At 45.7% G+C, this 26,139-nt stretch overlaps 1 protein-coding gene across 2 annotated transcripts in view; it reads left to right on the top strand.

The window, feature by feature from the left end:
* Positions 1-310: 310 nt before the first annotated feature.
* PLEKHH1 (pleckstrin homology, MyTH4 and FERM domain containing H1) overlaps positions 311-26,139 on the top strand; it is a 53,307-nt gene continuing 27,478 nt past the window's right edge. For both annotated transcript variants that reach the window (XM_049612614.1, XM_049612613.1), the window contains exons 1-4: positions 311-535; positions 8,043-8,201; positions 22,545-22,607; positions 23,485-23,634. In XM_049612614.1, the coding sequence (XP_049468571.1) occupies positions 8,076-8,201; positions 22,545-22,607; positions 23,485-23,634 (339 nt within the window). In that variant the 5' untranslated portion in view covers positions 311-535; positions 8,043-8,075. The remainder of the gene's footprint in view (positions 536-8,042; positions 8,202-22,544; positions 22,608-23,484; positions 23,635-26,139) is intronic.

Raw genomic sequence — 26,139 nt, 5'->3', positions numbered from 1 at the left:
GGCAGTGGGACAGCCTGTTGGAAATAAGGACTTCTGCTCTAAATATCCGGGCGTTACAGTTCTCACAGATTGCCAGCAAATGCTGGAACCTCCTTTGGGGGGTGAGGTCTGGTCTTGCGCCCCATCCTGCGAAGGTCCCAAGCTGGCCGGGCGCTGAGCAGCTCCCGGGGCTCCCGGCCGCCCTCCGCGGCTGGTGCGGTCCCCGCGGAGAGCTCGGAGCGGGGGCCGGGAGACCCCGCCGCCCCAGGGACGAGCCGGGCGGCGCGGAGAGGTGGGAGGCTGGAGCCTGCTGAGGTCATTTCCTGTGCCTCTCCGCGAGCCGCCCGAGGAGCCGCGCGGGCGCTCGGCCTTTAAGGAGCGGCCCGGGAGGAGGGGGCGCGGCGCGGCTCTGAATGGGGCGCCGCGAGGCCGGGCTTGGCTTTGTGCGGCCAGCCCGCGGGCACCCCGCCCGGCCCCCGCCCCGCCCACCGCGACCCCTGCTGCCGCGGAGCGGAGACCCGGCGGTCGCCGCGGACTCGGGCTGGAAGGACGCAAGGTCAGCGGCGGACGCGCGCGGAGGGCGCCCGTGTGCCGGGTGGGCGGCGGGAGCGTCCGCGAGCTGGCGGGAGGTGAGCGGCCGCGCGCGCCTCGCAGGCAGGGACGGGCTTGGCGGTGTGCGCTGGCGGGGAGGTGTTTGGCGGAGCGGAGAGGAAGGGCTCCCTCCTGCCGGAGGGCGATTCCAGAGCAGGTGCCTCCCCGCCTGGCGCTGAGGGCGCTGGCAGCCGTGGTCGGACCCGGGGGACTCGTACCAAGCGGCGAGGAGTCGCCTTTCCCGGGAGGAGCGGGAGTTTGGGACCGGCTCGAGCCGGTTGCCCCCGGGAAGGGCCCTCGGGCGCACTTGCAGGCGTCCCACTGCGTTGCCGAGCGCTCTCTTGCCCTCTCGCTTTCCGCCTCCCGCCCTCCTCCCCGCCTCGTCTCAGGTAATCTCCTCTGTGGTTTCTCGGTAGTTCTCTTAGGGATTCTGTTGGTCCGGCTAGACTCCTAGAGGCAGGTCAGCCAAGCAGAAAAGAAAACAAGTTGGGCACCGAGTGACAGCAGTAGCTTTGTGTCCTGGGAGCCGTAGTGACTTTATCACCAGGGACCAGGAAGCCTTAATGGGGGTAGCAGAGGCAGTGAAGACCCTCACCTGGAAGTGGAATCCGCCCCGTGTGGGTTTCCTCCCTGCCAGGACATCTCCGTAAGCTTTTACTGTGAGTCCATCTCATAAACTCTTTTGGACAGAACCTTAGTTCCTGGTACAGTTTCCACTTGAAAGATCATTTTAATAACAATTTCAGTGGAAAAGTCGTGGATTCTTTCCTCAGGCTTTTTGGACTGTCTTCTGTGTTCCAGACTCTACATGTGGTAACGTCACTTAACTAACATCAGTTACCTAGTGTTTCTGCATACTGTTATCCCCATTTTATAAAGAAGGAAACAGTCTCAGAAAAATTGTGATCTGCCCAAGGTTATATAGCTAAAAAGTGGAAAAGGCAAAACTCAAACCCAAGCCTCCTAAATTCCTAAGGTGGGGTGTAGTCCGTTATCAGCTACCTTCCCTCTCATAGACTGCTTTGGAGGCCTGCTCAGAGCTGGGTTATGACAGGGTACCTACCCCCTGTGGTCTCAGACTCATTGAGACTAACAACTGAGTTGAGAAAATGTGGGGCCCCTTCTGCCCTCCTCAGAAGTCACCAGCTCCCCGGAAGAAACATGTACCTCCTACTCTGCTCCCCCGTTGTGCACTCCTGGTTACTCTTCCCTTCTCTCTGTGAGGCTGTGTTTCCATGTGGGGAACTCTGTGCCCCTTTTGGTTTGAAGAGCGTTGTATAGATGCTGTACATGCTGAGGTTAAGGTGCGGGGATTTTCTCAGTCCTGATCTGGGTGAGTTCACAGCAGGCTGGCTGCTGAGCCACCATCCGGCATTCTCTGGATAGCCCAGCTGAGTCTTCTCTGGATAGCCCAGTTGAGCCATCTCTCCCTTCTGTCAAAAATGAATTCGAAACTGACCTCCTCCATGGGAAAACAGGCACTTATTGCTGGCGGGAGTATGAATTAGAATAGTCTCGGAAAAGGCAATCTGGACAATTTGGCCATTTAAAAACGTGTTCTCACTTAACGCTACAATTCCATTTCTGGGATTTTATCCTTCAGATATACTCTTATGTATATGAAATGACATATATTTGTTGCAGCATTGTTTATTTTAGCAAAAGTTTTCAAACAACCCAAATGTGTGTTAGTAAGGGACTCTTGGGGCACCTGGGTGGCTCAGTCAGTTAAGCGTCTAACTCTTGATTTCGGCTCAGGTTATGATCTCACAGTTCATGAGATCGAACCCCACACTCACGGTGTGGAGCCTGTTGGGATTCTCTCTCTCCCTCTCTCTCTGCCCTTCCCCTGCTCTCGTGCATGTTCTCTCTCTTTGTCTCTCTCAAAATAAGTAAATAATTTTTTAAAGTTATAAAAAGCTTTATAAAAAAAATAAGGGACTCTTAAGTCATGTAATAGCTACACAGTAGAAAACAATAAAGCTGTTAAAGAGAATGGAGGGAAGACGGAGAGGGTATGTATGTTGATACAGGAAGATCTCTAAGTTATAGGTTAAGGACAGTGTGTAGAGTGTGCTACCATTTGTGTTTGTGTATGTGTATGCAACATGTATAAGAATGCTTGTGTCTACGCTGGATATTTCTGGAAGACACAAAACCCCATAACACTGTGGCTGAGGGACAAGGTGGGAAGAAGCCTTACTTTGTACCGTATACACTTTTGTTCAGTACTCAAAAATAAAGAGATAAAGGGGCACCTGGGTGGCTTAGTCAGTTAAGCACCCAACTCTTGATTTCGGCTCAAGTCGTGATCTCATGGTCATGGGATTGAGCCCTGACTCAGGCTCCGTGCTGAGTGTAGAGCCTGTTTGAGATATTCTCTCTCTCTCTCTCTCTCTCTCTCTCTCTCTTTCTCTGTCTCACTCTCACTGTTCCTCCCTCACCCCCACTCATGCTCTATCTCTCTCAAGATAAATACATAAACTTAAAAAAAAAAGTGGTAAAATAATCTTTAAAAATCCCCTCACCTCTCTGAGGTAGATCTGGTAGTAAGCACATGTATGAGCCACATCTCCTAGTACGCCAAGGCACTGTTGGTTTGCCTTTTCTTTGTTGATAGTAGCTATCAATATGGAGTGCTGTGTGCCAGGCTTTTATGATATCTCCTTTAATTCTCAAAAAAATATGACCTAGTGTGCCTATGAAATTGCCATTTTTTGAAGGTCAAAAAATGGTTAAATGTTGATAATTCCATGATTCAACCTAATATTATTGCCCTCCTTTTCAAATATTATTGCTCTCAATTTCAAAATGGAGCTGAGGCTCAGAGAGTTAGGCAAATGGTTTAAGGTCACATGATTAATTAGTGCCTGAGCCAGTACTCAAACCCAGGCTTGTTTGGCACCAGGAGAGGGGATCTGAAGTACTACACTCTGCTGTTTCCCTTTACTGGTTTTGTTCTCAAAGGATGCTATTCGTGATTGTCCTAGTCCTTTCTGGTATTTAGATCCCCGAAGGCTGGAACATGCTCACCTTTTCCTGTCTCTTCCAACATTGTGAAATGTGCTGCCTCAGCACCCAAGAGTAAAACACAAATTGTTGGCTTGATCAGATGACATGGTGCGGTCAGAGGGAGCTATGCCCCTGTATGCACTCACCCTCCCCCAGCTCCGTCCCCAGAAAAGGGGCACAAAGCTCTTCCTTTCCCATAGTTGGGCAGGTAGTCAGTCTAGTCTAGCACTTGTAGAAGATGATGGTAGCCTACCACTAGCAAGTGGAAATCACAAAAGGTGCTCACATTCAGAGTGAACCATAGTGAGGTGACACAGGAGAGCCCAGTGGAAATTGTACCCAGAACAGAGTTCCTGTTACCTTCTGAAGCCTCCTGCAGTGGCCTCTGCCCTCTTTCCTTTAGGTTCTTGTATTGACTGGTCCTCTTTGTAGGGAAGTTCCAGGATATTCAGACTGTAGACCTGAGCCCTACAAGCCATGGGATCTTTAATTCATCTTTATGTCCCCAACCTCGCACGTAGAAATCACTTCACAAAAGTTGGTTGAATTAAATTTAATCTCAGCATTTTGTCAATTTCTCGTCAAATCCCTAAACCTTCCAGAGCCATCCCAGGTCAAGTCTGTGTTTTCTCTGATACAGGCTCAAAGTCTGAGGTCACCTAAGGACTCCCTGTGCCCCCTTTTCATCACCCATCCTGCATGCAGCCCCTGCCTCTGAGGCATGCTCCTCCAGCCTTGTGGCTGTGTCAGCCCAGGATGCTGGAGGACTTAGGGAGTTCCAAAGCAGGAGTCAAGGCTGTGTGGTCACTTGCTGGGCAGTGTAGCCTGCTGGGCACTAATAGGAATCAAGAGAAGTGGGTTTCACAAGAGTGGCCGTGAGTCAACCATTGTAGCTCGGGGGAGGGTGCATGGGGATTTATTGTTCTGTTCTCCCTACTTCTTGTGTATATTTGAAGCTTTCCAGACTAAAAAACAAAGAGAACAGTTGAGCTGGGTTTTGTCCCTTCTCTCATTTCCCCACCTATTTTGCCGTTAATGTTCTATCTGTGTTAGGCTAGCCGGGTAGCATGAGACTCCACCCCCACTACTGAAGCATCTTCACGGAAAGAGGATGTTCTGTATGCTGGGAGATCATTCTTGGCCCAGCTTTGACACTGCTTAGCTCTATGTCTCAAGGCATGGTTGCGCTGGGTTTTCTCATCTATCTGTTCATTGTGAATAGTATCACTTGTCCTACATCTCAGGGATATTGAGAGGATAAGGAGAGAAATAACTCCTACACAGTGCTTTGGAAAGTTAAAAACTGTTCTTTAAGTTAATTTCTGCTCATCTTTGCAAGTCTTTATGGGAGGTACAAGTACAAGGTGACCAAGCAGGTGAAGTTCACTGTACTGGTATTTTGCTTTTATGTTTTGCCTCATGTTTTCTAGCTGCCGCGGCAACCACCTGCTTCTGTCGGAAGAGCCTCTGGGCCACGCGCTTGGCAGCAGGCACCTTGCTCCAGTTCCCTTTCGAAACCCCGTAGCTCTCCTCACATGCTAAGACAAGCCCAGCGCAACTCTTTCCGCGCCACCACCCCCCACCCCCCCCACCCCCGACATTAGCGTGCCCAGGGCAGGGAGAGGTTTAAGCAGAGCACTTGATCTATTCGAAAGTGTGATGTCATAAGATGCTTGATTGGGAAAGCACTCCCTGCAGTCTAGAGATAATTTCAGATATCAGGACCAGGCAGAGGCCAATGATATGTTTTATTTCCAAGCTCCTGGAGATTTTCATGATTGGTTTTCCACTGTCCTCTTGGAATCTGAGCTGTAGTTTGACAGTCAATAAGAGGGTGCCACAAAAGAATTAAGTTTCTCCTCTCCCTAGGTTTTACTTGTGTGTTTTTACTGCTAATGCTTAGCCCCAAGCGAGGTTGCAAGACACTCAGGTCCTATGTTCAGATCTACCACTTTTTTTATTTATACAAGGAAAAGCAACCCCCCCCCCCCCGCCCTTAAAGGACAAAGCAAATCAAACATGAAGCCTCTGGCCTTCTCTGGAGGCCCCACAAGGTTGTTTTGTCTTTTCAGCTGTGATCTTAGCTCAGAGAAGGTCATGTTTTGTTTTTGCCTTTTGTCTTCCTCCCCGTTCCAGTCGGTCCCAGTCTTTTGAGGTGGGGATTGCTGGGAGGTCACAATGTTGGGATTGTTTGGGATGACAGTTCCGGGAGAGCAGGGCTGAGGTCATGCGTTCAGTGTTCTGAGCAGCCCAGAACCGAAAGATGCAGACACTAGACTCATCAGTGTTTAATTGTTGGGCCTTTCTCTGCAGGTCTACTGACGCTGTTTTTTAAATGAAAAGTCTGGATATAGGATAAACGTCTGTGCTTATGAAGGTTATGGTGTCAGGTTATGGTTTGAGACCAGGATGCCCTGGAAACTCTTGAATACAGGTTCACCCTAATATCCTACCAAGGATCCTGTCAAGGATCCTAAAAGGTCCTGTAAAATATTTCTCTCATTCTTAACAATCCAGCTCACTCTTTGTGAGATCAGAATTCTTTCAAGTTTCTAGATGTGTAAAGAGCAGAGTTGCTAAGAGCAGGAGCTTTGGGACAAGAACTCCAGCCCCACTACTTACTAGCTCTAGAACTCTTTGTATAAGTTATTTAGCCTCTCAGTTCCTCAGTGTCCTCATGTGAGAGTGTAGACAGTAGTGCCCACACCTTGTCTTATGTGTTGTCATGAGGATTAAAGAGGCCACACATGCCTGGCATACATTGAGAACCCAGTAAATGATAGCTATTTGTGGTATGAGAGAAAGATCCATGTAAAAGCTAAATGTGAGGTGGGAAGCAGTATTGGTGGTTAACACATTAAAGACAGACTCACTGGTCACCAAGACGGTATTTGGCAACAGGGCAGGAGGTGACTGGGTTTTCTGAGGCATGTGGCTCCTAAAGAAAGGAAAAGGGATTTAAAAAAATAAAGTTTTGTTACAGAAAATTCTAGGCATATATTCAAGTAAAAAGGCCAGTATAAAGAACTCCCATGTACCTATTACCCAGCTTCAAAACTTGGAAATATTTTGATAAATCTGATTTCATGTATTTCCTTCCTAGACCACTGCTAACCCCCCGACATTATATCATTTCACCTGTAAGTCTTATGTATCTCTGACAGATCACATTTTAAAAATATTATCAACCTAAAAAAATAAGTCATTCCTTAAAAATCATCTTAATACTAGAGTAATCATGTGTCATGGTTTGGGACAGACCAAATTTATGCTGGTGGCCAAGTGTAATTATTAGTAGCAGGGAGGATTTTAAAAGTTCTGATGGCAGGTATGTTTTCCAGCCCATCTCTCCCCTGTGTTCACTCTGCTTGTGTCCTCTCTCGTGCATACTCATACATGCTGCTTCATTTTCTCATCCCCAACCAGTTGTCTTCTCTAAAATTTATCCAAGAGACATCTGGATAAATTCCCCTGACTGGCGATATTATAGGTGTCTGAATTTGTATCATTGTTTCCCAAAGACTTGTGGCATTCTCCAGAGGTTACAGCAAAATGTCTACCAATTTTTTTGGTTTATATTTTAGAACTTAGAGTGAGAATCTGTTTCAGAGGAGGATGATTCGATGACAACTGACAGAATCCCAACTAAATAGGAAATTGTCAAGGACATGCAAAGCTTTGGATTTTCATTCCATTTTTTCTCATCAAAAATCTCCGAGTGGGGGTGCCTGGCTGGTTCAGTGAAGCATGCAACTCTTGATCTCTGGGTCGTGAGTTCAAGCCCCACACTGGGTGTGGAACCTACTTGAAAGAAAGAATGAATAGATGGATCCAAGGAAGGATGGAATGCAGAATTACGATTTGTTAAAAGTAAATAAATAAATCAATAAATAACATTATATACATGTAGTAGAATCAGTAATAAACTGGAAATCAGGGTTCTGCCTCCAGTTAGCTATATGATCTCAAATGAATCTGTCACTCACTTTAAGCCTTCCCTAAACATCGTCCCCTCTTTATCCCTCTCCCATAGCCTACCCCATTTCCCTGTTCCCATTTATCTGCATATCGATTAGCAATTGTGACTACATTCTCTCTTAGATTTTCCTGAGTTCCCTGGAAAACTCAAAGATAAGGGGGCCTCTTTTATTTACCTTTGCATCTCCAGTGCCTAGAAGGGTGTCTGGCATATAAATGTCTATTGAATGGATACATATTTGTTAAATGGATAATTGAATGAAACACAGATGAGGCCCAATTCTCCTTACAGTTTCTCACATTTCATGATTTCCTGAGTTTGCCCAGCTAACTTACGTTGGAACAGGACACATTGAGCTAAGAAAGGTGACAATGGGACGCAGGGAGAGCAATGACTAACTCACAGCCCGTAGCCCTGTATTCTCTACCCTCCTCCTCACACACTTCTTGATCTTCTCCTCTTGCTGTGTGCTGGTTCTCAGGGCTCCCTGGAGTAGCCAGAAGTGGATTCCATCATGGCAGAACTCAAGGTGGAGACCCGAGCCAGCGTAGACTGGCAGAAGCGCTGCCTGGCCTTGGAAACCCAGCTCTTCCGGTTCCGCCTGCAGGCCAGCAAGATCAGGGAGCTGCTGGCTGACAAGGTGAGTCCTGGAGACCTAACCTCATCTCAGAGGTCTGTGTCCGCTAGGGCAGGAGTTAGGGAGAGTTAGAGAAGGTAAACTTTCTTTTTTCTAGGTATTAATTAATTTTGTTTTAATTTTTAAAAATATGTTTATTTATTTTTGAGAGAGAGAGAGAGAGCACAAACAGGGGAGGGGCAGAGAGACACGGAGACACAGGATCCAAAGCAGGCTCCAGGCTCTGAGCTGTCAGCACAGAGCCTGACACCGGACTCAAACTCATGAACTGTGAGATCATGACCTGAGCCGAAGTCAGACGCTTAACCTACTGAGCCACCCAGGTGCCCCTTAATTAATTAATTTTTAATTGAAGTATATTTGACATATAACATTATATAATTTAAGGTACACCACATGTTAATCTGATACATTTATATTTTGCAATGTGGCTGTCTTTGTAGTGGTAATTAGCACTTTTATCACATTATGTAATTGCCATTTCTTTTTAGGGGTTGGAATAATGAAGTTCCAGTTTCCTAGCAAGTTTGATGATTATAATACAGTACTCTTGTCTGTATTCACTATACTGTGCATTAGATCCCTAGGGCCTATTTACTACTCATTGCAAGAAGGTGAACTTTTTTTTTTTTTTTTTAATTTTTTTTTAACGTTTATTTATTTTTGAGACAGAGAGAGACAGAGCATGAACGGGGGAGGGTCAGAGAGAGGGAGACACAGAATCCGAAACAGGCTCCAGGCTCTGAGCTGTCAGCACAGAGCCCGACGCGGGGCTCGAACTCACGGACTGTGAGATCATGACCTGAGCCGAAGTCGGCCACTTAACCGACTGAGCCACCCAGGCGCCCCAACAAGAAGGTGAACTTTTAATAAGATGCCCTCCACACATGCAGAATGAAATCTAAGATAGTTATTTCTTTTTTAAGCCCAAATCAAAGCAATTTACTAAGCTATCATCATGCATTCTCTCCTGCTCCAGAGAAATGATAGACATCTTGGTCCTCCATTACCTCTTGAGTCAACTGGCTGTAGTGGAAGTTCTGTTATTCCCTTAATATTTCTTTTTCAGTGTGGGGAAGAAGGGACGATGTTTTACTGTTCACCCTGTATTAAGCAGACAAGCTATGAAAGGCAGCCTGATTTTCTAGTGACAAGGACACAGATTTTGGAGCCAGATCCACCTGGCTCTGCCACTTACTAGCTATGCTGTGTGACCCTGAGCAAGTCCCTTCACCTCTAAGGCAGGGACACAAATGTCTGCCTTTCACAGTTATTTTGAGATTTGTATCAGGTCACACATATAAAGGTTCTGGCATGGAATAGGTCTTAAATGGGAACGATTATTATCTTTACAGGTGTGGATGGGCTGGTCTGGGAAACTGACAACCATTTGTAATGTTTCTGTGGGAAGAGACAGTCTAAACACCTGACTTTCAGAGGCATTTTGGAGCATAACCTGTCTGGAGAGTAGAGTCCTGTACTAAAAAAAAAAAAATCTATCTATCTATCTATCTATATCTATGTCTGTCTATCTATCTATCTATCTTAGTTGAATCAACTCTTTTCTTTCTAGTTTTGCTTACATTATCCATCTCCTGAGCCAACCCTTCCTTCATAGTACAAAAGTAAAAATCAGTCCACCTCTCTCCAAGTAATGTTGAGGTCTTTATTAGTAAAGCCTGGGTAAAAGGCCTGTTTTATGATAGCCCCACAACCTGGAGTCCAGGAAGACAAGTTATTGGCGTTTCCCCTGCATTTCCACTGCTGAGGGTAATGGCCCTCGACTAGCCTGGATTAGAAGTTGTGAACTTTGGGTCTGTTGGCATTGCTGTCTACTAGTTCAGGCTTTGCGAAACAGAGACCAGCAGGGTTCCTATGGATATGGTTCAGATACTGCCAAGAGAAAGGGTAGAATTCAGCCATCTCAGGTAAAGGGAAATGGGCTTTAGATAGTAGTTCTCAAAGGGTGGTCATGGGACTATCCAGGCCAGAAATCTGGAGCACTTATTAAGCGTGTGCATTCCTGGTCCCCTCCCCAGTCACATATCCTAAGGCAATGTTCTCAGACTTTACAGTGTACAAAACTAATTTCTGGGAGCTTGTTAAACATGCAGATTATGAGCAGCATCCCTAGGATACCTGGATCAGGAGGACTGGGGTGGGGTAGGAGGGAAGGAAAAGATAAGTAAGGATCCTCCAGCTGGTCTAAAACACATCTCAGAGGGAAGAGACTTCTGTTTCTAGTGATATGGACCACAAAATAACCTTTAAGAAAGACTGCTATGAAACACCTAGAAATACTATATTAAATATTTAAAATATTTTTCTCCGTGCAGAGCCATGCACTGAGAAGAGTAGGAGGAATCCTCAGCCAGCGAAATGAAGAAGTAGAACCCAAGTGGTATTCAACTCTGACAGCTGAGTGGGACGGGCTGTGTGGCTGGCCTCCCTGTAGTAATGAAAGGTTTGAGGTTTGAGTTTTAGCATCTGTGGAGACAGAGATGAGGTCTGATCAGTTGGAAGCTGGAGCTGAAACTGAAACTTTCATGTAAAGTCAGTACTGTCGGGGCACCTGGGTGGCTCAGTTGGTTAAGCATCTGCCTCTTGACTTCAGCTTAGTCATGATCTCATGGTTTGTGGGATCAGCTGTGAGTCAGGCTCTGTGCTGATAGCACGGAGCCTGCTTGGGATTCTCTGTCTCTGTCTCTCTCTCTCTCTCTCAGCCCCTCCCAAGGTCACATTCTCTCTCTATCTCTCTCTCTCAAAATAAATAACTAAACTTAAAAAAAAATCAAGTCAGGACTGTCAAAGTAATATAAAAAGATAAGGAAAAGAAAATCATCTACCAAGACAGGGAGATGACAGAACAGTTTCTCAGACTTAGCCAATGCTCTGGGCACAAAAAACAAAAAGCAAAAGGAAAGTACGCCCTGAGAACCTGATGATGGTATTGGTTTAATATTAGAATTTATATTATTTGTGTGGATTAGGAACCTTAAGTTCTGGGCCAGTGATACCCCTAGGACCCTAGATACAGACACAGAACCTCTCTGGAGAAACAAAACCTCAACCCAGATTATACAGGATCCTCACAGGCAAAAACGCCATGATAAAGATGAATATATGATCCAAAATGACTAAATACTTGAGAGAATAATTTTTACTGAGTTAGAGTCCCCATACACAACAAACAAGTAGACTAGGTCCCTCAAGAACTTCAAATAAGGAGCTGTTGGCAAGTTCCTTCAATATTATTGAATAAAATTGAATTCCTTCAAATTGTTGAAGATGTAATGAAGTGATTGAACACACAAGGCAAGAATAAGACGCTATTCAAAAAGATTAGGTAGACTTGAAAAAGAACGAAATAGAACTGCTAGAAGCAAAAAATGTTTTCATTGTATAACTAAATGTTCAATAGATAAATTAAATGTCAGATTAGGCACCATTGAGACAAGCTTAATGAATGGAAAGGTGGACCTGAGGAAGTCATCCAGAATGGAGCCCAGAGAGATAAAGGCACGGAGACTGAGACACGGATGCTAGAATGACAAGATCCTATAAAGTTCCAGAGGTGGAGAAGAGAATGAAGGAGAACATTACTCAAAGAGATAATGGTTTAAAAATTCCCAAACTTAAAAAAATATGTATTTATTTTGAGAGAGAGAATGAATGCACAAGTGGGCTAGGGGCTGAGAGAGAGATGAAGAGTAAGAGAATCCCAAGCAGGCTCTGCACTGTCAGCATGGAACCCACTGTGGGGGCTTGATCCCTTGACTGTGAGATGAGGACCTGAGCTGAAATCAAGAGTTGGATTTGCTTAACCAACTGGGCCACCCAGGCGCCTCTAAAAACTCACAAACTTGTTGAAAGATGTGAAGCCTCAGATTTGGGAAGCAGAATGAATCTAAGCAGTATAAATTTTTTAAAAAATCCGTGCTTACTGTATTAGCTAGATTATAATTCAGCTGCTGTAAGAAAGAACCCAAGGTCACAATGGCTTAAACCCGACAGATGTTTATTTCCCTCTCGTGTAACATTCCAGACATGAGCTGTATAATTCTAGGGTGACGCCTGCTGTAGGTTTGAAGAGGAGGGTTCACCATGATGTCCATATTCCAAACCCGTCCCTTTTAGTGGTGACCCGAAGGTTCCATTCATTGCTTCTCCTCATATCCCATTGATCAAAACTCATTCACATGGTTGTACCCAGCAGCAGGGAAGATTGGAAAGCGTAGTCTTTATTCTGGAGAACTACGTGCTCTGTTGAAAGTTGGAGGCTGTTATTTGTATGAGAGAGAGAGGAGAACAGGTACTGGGGAACATGTAGCAGTCTGTAAGTCTGAAATTTAAGTCTATAATAATGGTAATAAGTAGAAATAGAGTATATAACTTATCAGTAGAGTAGGGAAATGTAATAAAGTCTATTAAATCCAGGCTGGGAAGAAAATGAAGAGTATTTTTAAAAAATGGAGTAAATAGCACAAAATGCAATGGTAGAAATAAATCCAAATGTATCAGTCATAAGGAGACATATATAAGAAATCTTTTGGGGCACCTGGGTGGCTCAGTCGGTTGAGCGTCCGACTTTAGCTCAGGTCATGATCTCACGGTCTGTGAGTTCAAGCCCCGCATCGGGCTCTGTGCTGTCAGTTCAGAGCCTGCAGCCTGCTCTCTCTGCCCCTCCCCTGCTCATGCTCTGTCTCTCTCTCTGTCAAAAATAAATAAACATTAAAAAATAAATAAATAAATAAATCTTTTTATATACAAGAATTTAGCATTGCTATAAGAAAAATTGGGAATATCCTAAATGTCTGTCAACAGGGAGGTGTTTAAGTATATTGAGTGTATTTGTACAATGGAATACGACATTGCCGTTAAAAATGAATCAAGTGAGGGACGCCTGGGTGGCTCAGTCGGTTGAGCATCTGACTCTTGATTTCAGTCTGGGTCATGATCCCAGGGTCTTGGGGTCTTGGGATTGAGCCCTGCATCAGATTCCGTGCTGAGTGTGGAGCCTCCTTAAGATTCTCTCTCTCTTGGGGTGCCTGGGTGGCTCAGTTGGTTGAGTGGCCGACTTTGGCTCAGGTCATGATCTCACGGTTTGTGAGTTCAAGCCTCGTGTCAGACTCTGTGCTGACAGCTCGGAGCCTGGTGTCTGCTTTGGATTCTGTCTCCCTCTCTCTCTGCCCCTCTCCTGCTCATGCTCTGTCTCTCTCTCTCTCTCAGGAATGAATAAATGTTAAAAAAAAATTTGTTTTTAAAATTCTCCATCTATCTCTGTCTCTCAAAAAAAATTAAAATAATAAAAATGAGTCAAGTGAGCTACATATGTAAGACTAACCAATCTCAAAAACCAACACTGAACAGAAAAGATCAGGAGAATGTATATAGAATAATATGGTTTATATAAAGTTTTAAAACCTAAAGCTTGTTGTTTAGGGGTATATCAAATGAGGTAAAATGTAAATACAACCAAGTGTGGGGTAGATGCTAGAAGGGGAGGAGTGAAATCTGGGAAAAGCAGACGGGAGCTTTATGTACCACTCTGTAGGGGCCCGTTTCTTAAAGACATCAGAAGCATATATGACAGAAATTAAGATTTGATAAAGCTGAATGGTGGATACATATTTTAAAATGTTATTCTCTATGTGTTTCCTGAACTATTACATGATAAAAAGTGTGTTAAAGTGCCTTCCTCCTCTATTCCCCAGGGTCCTTAAATATATCCAGATACACCTCTCTCCACAGCCCCTTGGGTCTGGGTAGGTTGAACTTTCATAAGATCATAAGATTGGCCCCATCTTCTCTTCCAGGCTGCCTTTGATTGTCATGTAGCCAGAATGCCCTTCCATAAAAGGTTGGGAGCTCAGAGTGTGACTTGGGTAAAGAAAGGGAAGCATGCAGACACAGGGCAGAAGAGACTGAGGTGTGGGGGGAAGAGAGAGAAAGAAATCTTGACTAGGGATCACAGGCTGGAAGAATTAAGTACAGAAGAGTACTGAGACATTAGCCTGACACCAGACCTTTTGGCAGGAAACCTTAAAGCCATAAACACCATGTTGCTCAATGCCGGGGCTGTGCCTGTCACCTATATTCATCTCCAAACCAACAGGACAGGTTCAACAGTTCACTTAGAGATTTTCCCCAGTACGTCAAGGTAAGTTTCAGATCAGGAAGAGATGACTCAGGCTTCTCAGGAGAGCTGGGGCTGGGGCCAAGCCCTGATCTCGGTCCTATCTCTCACTGCTCTTAGAGCTTACTAGTTAATCATCACCCCCTCCACCTCTATGCGCAACTCACCCACCCATGGGGCTTGCACTGCCTGGATGACCACTGGCCATGCAATTGCTCACTGCTGGTTGTGCAGGGCAAGCCAAACCTGGGTGCTTCCCAGGGGTCCAGCCCTTCCTGGGATCAGATACTGCCCACTGGCTGCTAAGGCTTGGAAACATGCCCTTCCTCTTTCCCCACCCCACAGCCTGCTCACACCTGCCTCCCTCTTGCAGAATTGCCATTCTGGACATGGAATGATCTGTGTTAAAAAGCAAAAAAAATTTTTAAAGAAAAGATGTCAAGACTACCACATAATCCCTCACCTGAGGGTGAGAGAGGAAATGGAGGATGGGAAGAAGAAGCAGTATCAGACCTTATTTCTGCTGTTAACGCTTCACCAGGTCTGGTTTGCCATTGCCATGGACACTCAGACTGCCAGGGCCAGGCATTCTGGAGCCAGGTGAATTGTGGGCTCATTTCCTGTCCAGTATAGGAGTTGAGGGAATGGCTGATGTCTTGGAGTTCACATCATGCTCTGTTCCCTGGGAGCCCTTCTCCCTGCTGCCTTGCTCTCTTCCTTAGTATGCTGAAGAAGTCATAAAGGCTGTTCAGATCAATTTAAAACTTTTGATTCTGTTCTAGGAGGCTTTATAGATGGATATGAAAGCCTCTTGAATTTTTTTTTCATCCTTGCTTAAACTTGTGCTTCAGTTATTCCATCACAAACGTGGGAATGTAATAACTGTCCTCAGACAAGCTATCCACAGTAGTAATTACTATGAAAAAACATGGCATCAGTATTAGAACTAACACAGGTTTTAAACTTTTAATTTACTCTGTCTGCTTCCAAAAGGGATTTCAGTGGATTTATTGAAAAGAAGTAATGTAATTAAACATCTCTCATTTTTAGCTTGAATATGTATTTTTTAATATTTATTTATTTATTTATTTATTTATTTATTTATTTTGAGAGAGGGCAAGTGTGATGGGGGAGGGGCCGAGAGAGAATCCCAAGCAGGCTCCCACCGTCAGCACAGAGCCCATCCCCAGGCTTGATCCCACAGTGAGATTATGATTTGAGACAAAATGAAGAATCAGAAGCTTAACAGACTGAGCCATGAGCCACCCTGGAGCCTCTTAGCTTGAATATTTTTAACTGAAGCAACTTTTCCCAAGACCCATTCCAGTGGGATCCTGTGCACTTCCTATTTTCTAGAATCCCCTACTACAACCAAGATTTTGAAATGCACTAACTGAGTTTTACATTTATATACCACAAATTTAGTTCAGGACTTTTTTTTGAACATACAAATGGTTCAGTTCAGTCCTCTGAAACAAAAGAACAATGACTGTTGCTCCTCCCCCCTCAGACCATGGATTATACAGAGGTGGCAATTCTGTGTAGGCATCAGCTTCCCAATGTATGGATAGAACACAGAGCCCAGAAAAACAGATCTTTAAATACCTCAGAATTTACAAAAAGCCCAAGTACTGTAAAAGGAGGGTACCTGTAGTGCTGTCAGGACTAGGTGGAAATTTGTTGAAGTCTGCATAAAGCCATCACAGCATTGGCCTTAGCTGACGGATCCAATTTGCTTTGGGAGCAGATACCTTCTAGAACTTTTATTCACTGTATACGAGCTCATATGTGTGTGTGTATCTGAGTAAAGAGAGAGGCTTTTTATTCTCCTAACCCATTTTTTCTGTATTTTTTCTGGAGCCATATATTGATAGAGCTCTGTACTCCTCTGTAAAGCTATTTGAGAAGCCCTGTGCTGTTGGGGACTTGGCCCTGGATGTATCCCTGAAGGATCAGCTTTGCTTTGCCGTCTGTGGCCAGTCTAGTGTTTTTTCAGAGTGTGGTCTGTACGCCACCTGCATGAGTATCAACTGAGATTTCTGGGGCACGGACCCAGGAATGTGCTCAGAAAGAAAATCTCAGGCTACCCAACTAAAAACCTCTGTGGGCAAGGCCTAGGAATCTGCTTAGAGTAAGCTCCATGTGGGTCCTGACCCCCCTGAAAGTCTGAGATCTACAGCCATGAACTCTTGCCACAGCCTTGCCTCGACCTCATTCAGCTGTCCTTCTAGCGGACACCTTGAGCCCGATGTGCCCCAAAGGAGCAGTGGAACTGACAGAGAAGACTCATTGCCCTTTCTCTCTCTTTCTTTTTCTTTCTTTCTTTCTTTCTCTTTCTTTCTTTCTTTCTTTCTTTCTTTCTTTCTTTCTTTCTTTCTTTCTTCCTTTCTTTTCCTAATGTTTATTTATTTTTGAGAGAAAGGGACACACAGAGCTCAAGCAGAGGAGGGGCAGAGAAAGAGGGAAACACCGAATTGGATGCAGGCTCCAGGCTCTGAGGTGTCAGCCCAGAGCCTGAGGCGGTGCTTGAACTCACGAACCCTGAGATCATGACCTGAGCTGAAATCAGGTGCTTAACTGAGCCACCCAGGTGCCCCTCTCCTGCCTTTTCTCCAGGACAGCCCCATGGTCCTATATTTTATATTTTGGGGACTAAGCATATGATTTTCACTGAAGGAAAGATCTAATAAAAAAAAAGTACAGTTGAAAGCCATTATGTTTGATTACAGATAACAATTAATAGCTAAAACTGGGGGTTGCTACTCACGTGCTTGCAGGCAACTTATGTGAGCCAGATGGGTTCTAGGGAGAATTCAAGGGAACATGCTAGAGCTGGAGGAAGAAGCCACTTACTGCTGTAAGAAAATGTAACCCTAGCATGTCAGAGCTGAGTTTTCAAGGGAAGCTGGAAGCCAGGGATTGTATTGTGGAATCTCAGTTTTCACCTGACATATGAGATTTGTATGTGAGAGGTACAGTGGCCAACAGTACAACAGATTCCGGAGCCAACCCTCCTGAGTTTGAATCCTGGCTCTCCCTCTTAGCCATGGGACCTATCAGCTGAGTTACCCAACCCTTGTGCATCAGTTTCCTTATCTATACAACAGTGATAATAGTAGTGCCTGCTCCTGCCTATTGTGAAGAAGATTAAATGAGTTGATACATGTAAAGTGCTTAAACCAGTGCCAGACACACAGCAAGTGGCCTTGTTTAGTTATATCCGTGTCAGCTAAATGCTCCTAACACGGTAGGCAAAACACCCTGTAGGCTAGTAGTTAGCAACCTCTGGTTTAAAGCCATTCTCGCTGTAGATGGATCATAAGTAGGAGAGCCATATAATTTATCATCTAACCCAGGACACTTTGGAGACAGAAAAGAAGGCTCTGCTACTAATTATTCTGGGATAACAGGTGAACACCAGACTGTCCCAGGCAAACTGGTCTCCCTGATTCTAAGTGTCTTCTCTGTGTACAAAAAACCAACAAATAGCTAACTGTAAACTGCTCAGTAAGTGCCAAGTTGTGCACGTGAGCTTTAAATGAGGCATCTCGTGTAATATTCCCAACAACCCTAGGAGGTGGAGAGTCATTACTCTTTTTTTTTTTCCTGGTGAGGAAACTGAGGCACAGAGCTGTTAAGGAACTTACCTAAAGGCACACCATGGCAGAGCCAGTCAGGTCCAACCCTTAGTGCTAGCCCCGTCCCAATCTCTCCAGTGGGTGCAAAGCAGTGGTAAGAAGGTTGAACCCCCTTTTCAAAGGGATAGCTGAGCACCAGCATGGCCCAGCTCTTGGCTCAGGCCACAGCTCAGGATTGTGTTGGGAGCTCATGCGAGTGCCTACTGGTCTCACTGCCATGGGGCTGCCATTTCACAGCATCATGAGTATAACAAGGAGCTGTGGACACGGGGATTAAGTACCAGGTTGCTGCCAAGTGCATTTCATCGGGTTGCTCCAGCCAGTATCAGAGCAGCTTATTTATGAGTCTCATGTGCCAGTCACAGCTGGTGAAAGTGGATCCGCCTAAAAAGCACTAAAAGTCAGCCGCCCAAACCTGACACCTACTTGGCTGGTGGATCACCCCAGGCCCACAGACTAAAAGGACAGCTGAGGACACGGTCCTGGGGAACCCTCTGATAGGAGAAATAGAACCTAAATAAGTGGTGGCCCCACTTATTTAGCAAGCTTAAAGAACAGTCTGCCATTGTGAAAAGTATTGATGCTGGCATTAAATGAAGTTTGAATACTCTAAGAATGACGTTCCAGCATAGACACACCTGGAGTATTCCTGTGGCAGTGGAGAGAATAGGCTTTCGTAAAAACAGGGAAACATAATGTTAAAAATATTCTTTTTGGGATGCCTGGGTGGCTCAGTTGGTTAAATGGCCAACTCTTGATTTTGGCTCAGGTCATGATCTCATGGGTTCATGAGTTCAAGCCCCACATCAGTCTCTGCACTGATAACACAGAGCTTGCTTCAGATCCTCTGTCTCCCTCTCTCTATGCCCTTCTCCCATTTGCACACATGCTCGCTCTCTCTCTCTCTCTCTCTCTCTCTCTCTGTCTCTCTCAAAAATAAACAAATGTTAAAAATTTTAAAAAACATTCTTTTCAAACAAAGATGGCAAGTTGTTGGTAATTGTTGGAGCATAGTGATAGATACATGGATCGTTATACTCTACTCTTTAAAAAGTTCCAGATGTTCAAAATGTTTTCAATGTTCAAACATTAGTTTTAGAAGAAAAAAAATGCTCCAGCATAAAGATGAATACCAAATGCTTTGAGTTTTGAGTGTCCCAGCCAGGAAGGTAAGAACAGCTGAGAGCCTGTAGCAATATGGGGACCCTGTGGCAGCCAGCCCGAGAATGGGAGGAGACCCCAGGCTCTGCAAGGTGCCTTCCTTTCCATTTGCTTCAGCGATAGCATACTTTAAGGGGATGTCTAGTAGTAAAATCTTGAGGGGAAAAATGCTCACCTTGTTGTCAATAACAGAGTGATTTCTGGCTCTGACCAGTGTCATTGACCACTCTTGACCCAAATGGAAATGCCCAGCTGGGAGGTAGGACTCCAGTACAATTCTGTTCTTCACTCTACCTTGGTTTCTCCATCTATAAAATAGGAAGACAGGTTTTTCTCTTGAATGAAATTTGAAAATATCAGACCGTTGTTAGAGAAGGTTATGGATATGAGAGATCATTTCCTATAGAAATCCTATGTGTTCTGAGCTACAAAGCAGATGTTAGATCAGAATGGTCCAGCTGAAGATTAATCTAGGAAACTTGTCAAGAATCCACAGCCTTCCCATTCAATATTTCATTGTATTTTTATTTTATTTTATTATAGTTTTTTTTTCAGTTTGTTTATTTTGAGAAAGAGAGGGAGGGAGGGAGAAAGGGACAGAGAATGAGAATCCCTAGCAGGCTTTGCACTATCAGTGCAGAGCCTGATGCAGGACTCGAACTCACAAACCATGAAATCATGACCTGAGCCCAAACCAAGAGTCGGACACTTAACCAGCTGAGCCACCCAGGTGCCCCGTTTTTTATTTTATTTTATTAAGTAATCTCTATATCCAATGTGGACTCGAACTCACGACCCCAAGATCAAGAGTCCCATGCTCTACTTACTGAGCCAGTCAGGTGCCCTTCATTATATTCTTTAAAAAATTAAATGCTCCCAGCGACTATATTAGAGTTGCTTCTAAGGTGGGCCAAAACTTCAACTCTGGCTAGCTTCAGCAAATGGAATTTATTTGGGGGATCCTGGGACAGCTCACAGAACTAAAATAATTGCCTAACAATCATGACTTAATGAATTTTGTGCACAGTCTCTTGTGCAGCCCCTGCCTCTTTTCTCTGATTCCTCAATCCCAGATGTCAGATTCCTAGGGACAGAGAATCTGGCCTAGTCAGGTCTGGTGCCAAAGAGGGATGGGATATATAGTACTAACCTGGTCACGGGGGGCCACTGCTGTGTGTCATTGTACACTTCCCTGACCAAATAGAATTCTTGTTGCTCTGGGGGCAACCACCCCTATAACCATAATATCAGTTTATGCTATGCTGTTATCTTCTCTGTAATTGCAAAGAAACGTTTGAAGGTCAAGGGATTCTTGTAACACAGGCTCTAGGGACTATTTGATTTTGAATGTTTATTTGTTTATTTATTTAGAGAGTGTGAGCGGGGGAAGGGCAGAGAGAGACAGAGATAGGATCCAAAGTGGGCTCTGCACTGACATCAGCAAGCCTGATGTGGGGTTCACACTCATGAACTGTGAGATCTTGACCTGAGCCGAAATTGGGCACTCAACTGACTGAGCCACCCAGGTGCCCCTGTTTGATTTTGCAAAGGCCACCTGACTCTGACTGATGCCTGCATCTGGCAAGGACCAGTCCACTCTTTCAGGCTTGAGTCAAGAGGCTTGATCTTTTTTTTTTTTTTTTTTTAAGAGAGAGAGAGAGAGAGTGCAAGTAGGGGAGAGGGAAAGAGGGAGAGGAAGAATCTTAAGCAGTCTCCATGCTCAGCATGGATCCCAACACAGGGCTCGATCCCGTGACCCTGGGATTATGACCTGAGCCAAAATCAAGAGTTAGACACTCAACTAACTGAGTTACCCAGGCACCCCTTGTTCATGATTATTAAGCCCAGGAGAGGAAGGAAAGAAGAGATGTAGGCATCCTTGGCCTGAGCACATGAATGCCTATCAGAGGTGGTCCTGTCCATTGGAAGTCCAAGGGGCATTTTTGTCCCATGGGTTGTAAATCTTGAGTTGTACTTGGGATACTCAGATCCTTTCTGAAAGCATCTCTATCACCCCAATCTCAAGAAAAAGGAAAAAATGGGTAAGGAAAGGCTGCCCTGTGAAAAGAGGTGCCCCAGGTTCTCAAACATAAACCACTGCCAGGGAACTTTCCTTTCACTGCCCAGCACCAACCGGGGGGGGGGGGGGGCTCCTTCTCTTCCATCCTTTAATCAAGAATGGAAGGCAGAATTTCTCTTGAGCAGACAAGAGATTGGGAAAGAGAGAAGGGATTAATTGCTCAGTTTGCTGGTAAATATCAAGCCAGGGTCAAGGCCAAAGAGAGAAGGTTGAGTAGCTGGAGAAAGGCTAGATCTGCAGAGATGAGGTGGGCAAGGGCTGGCCTGGAGCTTGGAAGATGAGGTCTGTACAGCCTTCCGGAGGATAGGGCTGGTCTGTTAAGTCTCTAGTGTATGTTTAATGCATACATGTTGCCTGAGGGCAAGGCAGGGTGGGGAAGGAAGCAGGTGACTTTATTGGGCCACACAGCACAAGGCAGCAGGTGGCTCCTGATAGGGTGAGTCGGATGTGTGACGCTTCTGCAGAGCCTTTGTGTGATGGTGTACATGGTCTAGTGCATGGCGGAGCCCTGACCAAGGAAGGATGGGAGCTGAATTCCAGCCCATGCTCCACTTACCATGAGCTTGTGAAGCTGCAGAGATGATGTGGGCTTGTTAGCATCTCCTTAGCCTTCAGCTTACAGCTGGTCCCTGATGAGCCTACATATGGAGGTCCTTTCGCTTGGGCCAGTTGGCATAAGATTCCAGAATTGCTGAGGTCCTCGGACTTGAATGGCATGCCTCTACTGGTAGTAAGGTGGAATTTTTTTAAATGTGTCTTGAGTTTCTCTGTTTGAGATTAAAGAAGTCAAATAAGGTGATACCTATAAATGCCATTTATAGTCCAAGGTGTCCTTGATAAGGGATAAATATTTTTCCCCAGCCAGTGAGCTATCCTTGGCTGGAAAGGAACATTCTCTTACTGCTGACATGGTGGGGTCTCACGTGGGAGCACGTTCCATGCCAGGCATGTGGCGAGCCGGTACTGCCTGGGACTTGGCGCTGAGGAGACTGAGGGCTGAGGGCAGCACTGCTTCCTGAAGAACGATGTGGGACACGGCTGCCCCATGTAGGTACCCCACACACAGGAGAAAGAACTAGGCTTTTACTCGTTCAGCAGAGAGGACAGCAGCTCTAAGCTCTTTACCTGCCTCATAAATTCAGGATAAGGGAGCAGAGGGTTGCCATGAAAATCTTTGTCTTGATACCCTTGAGCCACTTAAATTGAGATGAACAATTTAAGCTCAATTTAAGCCTGTGTGGAGTGTCCACACAATTTACTCACGTTGCCCTGATGCCATGGTTGGAGTAGAGACACCCACCTACATTAGTCCTTCCTCTCTGGTTGAGCAGATGCAGGAGCTGGAGCAGAGGCTGCTGGAGGCAGAGCAGAGAGCAGAGAATGCGGAGACCCAGGTAACCGGGGCAGGGGATTGGTGGGACTGTGCAGCAGAAATGGCCGTTGGCCTTTCCTGATCCTTTTCATGGACACACACAGACATACTCATCACCCTGACAAGCTCCTTATGGGGACAAGGAAAACCAGCAGTCATGTGATAGTTCTGAACAAATTAAGGTTCATGGAGCTCTCTTTGGGCATGAAGGAGTCTTTGGGTAAGGGTTAGTGCATGAGTGGGTGGCTGGATTAGTCCACACAGGCCACGTTATGCTGAGGTAACAGGTCTGACGTCTTAGCAGCTTCTCCCATTTATTTCTTAGTCATGGTATCTCTCCATTGTGGGTTAGCTGGGGATTCTGCCTCCCATAGGGACTTAGGGGTTGAGGCTGCTGGAGCTCTCTCCAGCTTCCACCAGGACCCTCTGAAACATGCCGCCTCCTTGGTTGCCATGGCAGGAAGAGAGCTCTTAAATACTTCAGCCTAAAAATGCTGAGTCACTCCATTCAGACCCACTGGCGGGAGTGAATTCCATGGCCATCTGACTATAAGAGGTCTGGGAAATATTGAAAGCACAGGGCCATTCAGTGAACAGCAAATATCTCTGCCACAGTGAGATTTAAGCAGTTTCTCTCTGGGCTGTTTGTCCTGCCCAGCTTGTCCCTGTTGGGGTCCCCAGAGTTAGATGGCCTGATACCCAGCCATTTCTTTTTTGTCAATTCCTTAGTTTGCCCAGATGAGGCTTAATAAATGGTTATTGACTTAATTGGCCCCAACTGCTCTGGGTGAGGGCTCTGCCTGTGAATCATGGGCTGGGGTGTCAGGAAGTATCCCAGGGCATGTGAGCAGCTATTTCACACACACATCCCAACCCTGTGTGATGATGGTACTTTTAAGGTGGGTGTGATGGAGGAAAAGGTGAAACTGTCCAATCTGAAGAATGTGGACTCAGCCGGCAGCCTGCACCGGAAGTACCAGGAATTGCTGAAAGCCATGCAGAGCAAAGATGAGCTTATCAGCCAGCTGGAGGCACAGCTGGAGAAGCAGGTAAGTGCTGACTGCAGAGCGGCACCAATGCCCTCTGCAGCATCCATTGCCATTGGCCACACCTTCATGAACAGACCCCCTCTGCTTGAGCCCTCCGTTGGTGGGGAGCTCACTCCCTCCTGAGACTGTTCTTTTGCATGGAGATTTAACTATTAGAAGGTACATTGGGAGCCAGGCAGGGGATGGATATAGTGGGGAAAGAACCTTGGAGGCAAATTGATCTGGGTTTGGATCCCCTCGCTAGCACCTGCTGCTCTCTGTGGGCAAATAAGTCATTGATTCACATTTTACACATCTGTAAGGTGGGGGTTATAATACGCCATAGGGCTGTCCAGAGAGTGAACTCAGGTATCAGACATGAAGTTGGTGTTTGGTAAGGAGAGCCTGTCTTTCTCCACCCTGGCCTTGACATGACACCTGTGGTTATCAGAGCAGCTCACAGCTGGGCAGTCAGCATTGGTCACCTGGTTGGCCAAAGTTTCTCACTGAACTTGAGCAGGCAGAGGCCAAAGTTGCTGCCTCCTCTGAGGCAGGCAAGGCCTCTTGTCTTGAGCACATGGGTGCCCAGGAGAGGCCCCTGCCCAGCATTCCAGCCACAGTTAGCCCCTTTGCTCCAGAAAGGGTATCTGAGAAACATCAGTCCGCCAATTCCCTGTATCTAGCCACCTCCCCTTTACAGTTCAGTTAACTTCATCCGATGCTGTGCCTTCCTTCTGTCCTTGGCCTTACCTACTGGTTATCCCCTGGTGCCAGAGTGCCATTATTTCCAACAAACACCCTTACAGTGTGACCAGATGACTTTTAATTTTCCACATGAGTATTCTTCCATGAAGGTCCCAGCTAGTCCCAGAAGTATTTTCCCACCATCACAGGCAAATTTGTAATCATTCATCAGCATTCACTGAACATACCCATTGTGCGATGTGCCTTTGTATGTTCTGGGGCACCCCAGCATGTGTTCCTGAAAAATCATGGAAAAATAGAATGTGGACATATGCAATCTTTAGCCAGTCATTCATTGACTTTAAAGATACCTTACCTCCTTTTTTGAGTGGTTCACAGAAGTGGCAGCATCTGGGGATTAGTGGGCAAAATGATTCATGCTGAAGCTTAGATCAGAAAAAAATCCTTTTACAATAATAAAAGGTCAGAATAGAAAGAATGCTGTTCTACAAGTCCGTAGACCTGGGTTTAGTTCTGGCTGTGCTGCCCAAACTGACAGAGGCAAGTCACTTCACCCTCTGGGCCTCAGTTGCTGCAGCCCTATAAAGAGGGTATCAAACTAGGTCAGGGGTTGGCAGACTAGTCCTTTAAAGGGCCAGATAGTAAGTACTCTCTGGTCTCTGTTGCAACTCTTCAGCTCTACTGTTGTATCACAAAAGTAGACAATTCGTAAATGAATAGGCACAGCTGTGTTCCAGTACGGTATTTATAAAAATAGGCAGGGCAGGGGGAGTGGACCAGGTGGAGGCCTGGACTGTGGCCAGTTTGCAAACCTCTTAAACTGGATAACCTTGGGGCGCCTGGGTGGCGCAGTCGGTTAAGCGTCCGACTTCAGCCAGGTCACGATCTCGCGGTCCGTGAGTTCGAGCCCCGCGTCAGGCTCTGGGCTGATGGCTCGGAGCCTGGAGCCTGTTTCCGATTCTGTGTCTCCCTCTCTCTCTGCCCCTCCCCCATTCATGCTCTGTCTCTCTCTGTCCCAAAAATAAATAAAAAACGTTGAAAAAAAAAATTAAAAAAAACAAAACAAAAAAAAAAAAACTGGATAACCTTAAGGTCCTTCCAATGTTCATTGTGAATGTTTCTTGTGTATCAAAGGACAGCATTCCATTTTCATTTTGATTTTTTATGCAAGCCCTAACACTTAGGTTATTAACCAGTTTAGAGTTTTTTTGTTTTTGTTGCTTAAATAATATTGCAACTAATGATTCCTAAGCTGTGGGTTTGTTAAGTCAGCAGTGTATACATTTAAAACTTAACAGGGGCGCCTGGGTGGTTCAGTCAGTTAAACGTCTGATTTCAGCTTAGGTCATGATGTCGCAGTTCGTGAGTTCGAGCCCTGCATCGAGCTCTGTGCTGATAGCTTGGAGCCTGGAGCCTGCTTTGGATTCTGTGTCTCCCTTTTTCTCTGCTCCTCCTCTACTCATGCTCTTTCTCTCTCTCTCTCTCTCTCTCTCTCTCTCTCTCTCTCTCTCTCAAAAATAAATAAACATTAAAAAAAATTTTAACTTGACAGATACTATCAAATTGCTGCCCCAGAAGACCTTGCCAATTTGTATAAGAAGGATTGTTTTCCGGGGCGCCTGGGTGGCGCAGTCGGTTAAGCGTCCGACTTCAGCCAGGTCACGATCTCACAGTCCGTGAGTTCGAGCCCCGCGTCAGGCTCTGGGCTGATGGCTCGGAGCCTGGAGCCTGTTTCCGATTCTGTGTCTCCCTCTCTCTCTGACCCTCCCCCGTTCATGCTCTGCCTCTCTCTGTCCCAAAAATAAATAAAAAAAAAAAAAA

This window comes from Panthera uncia (assembly GCF_023721935.1).
Source record: "Panthera uncia isolate 11264 chromosome B3 unlocalized genomic scaffold, Puncia_PCG_1.0 HiC_scaffold_1, whole genome shotgun sequence".
Lineage (NCBI taxonomy): Eukaryota > Metazoa > Chordata > Mammalia > Carnivora > Felidae > Panthera > Panthera uncia.
The sequence above is the reverse complement of the archived record's forward strand: the minus strand, read 5'-3'. Positions and strand labels throughout refer to the sequence as shown.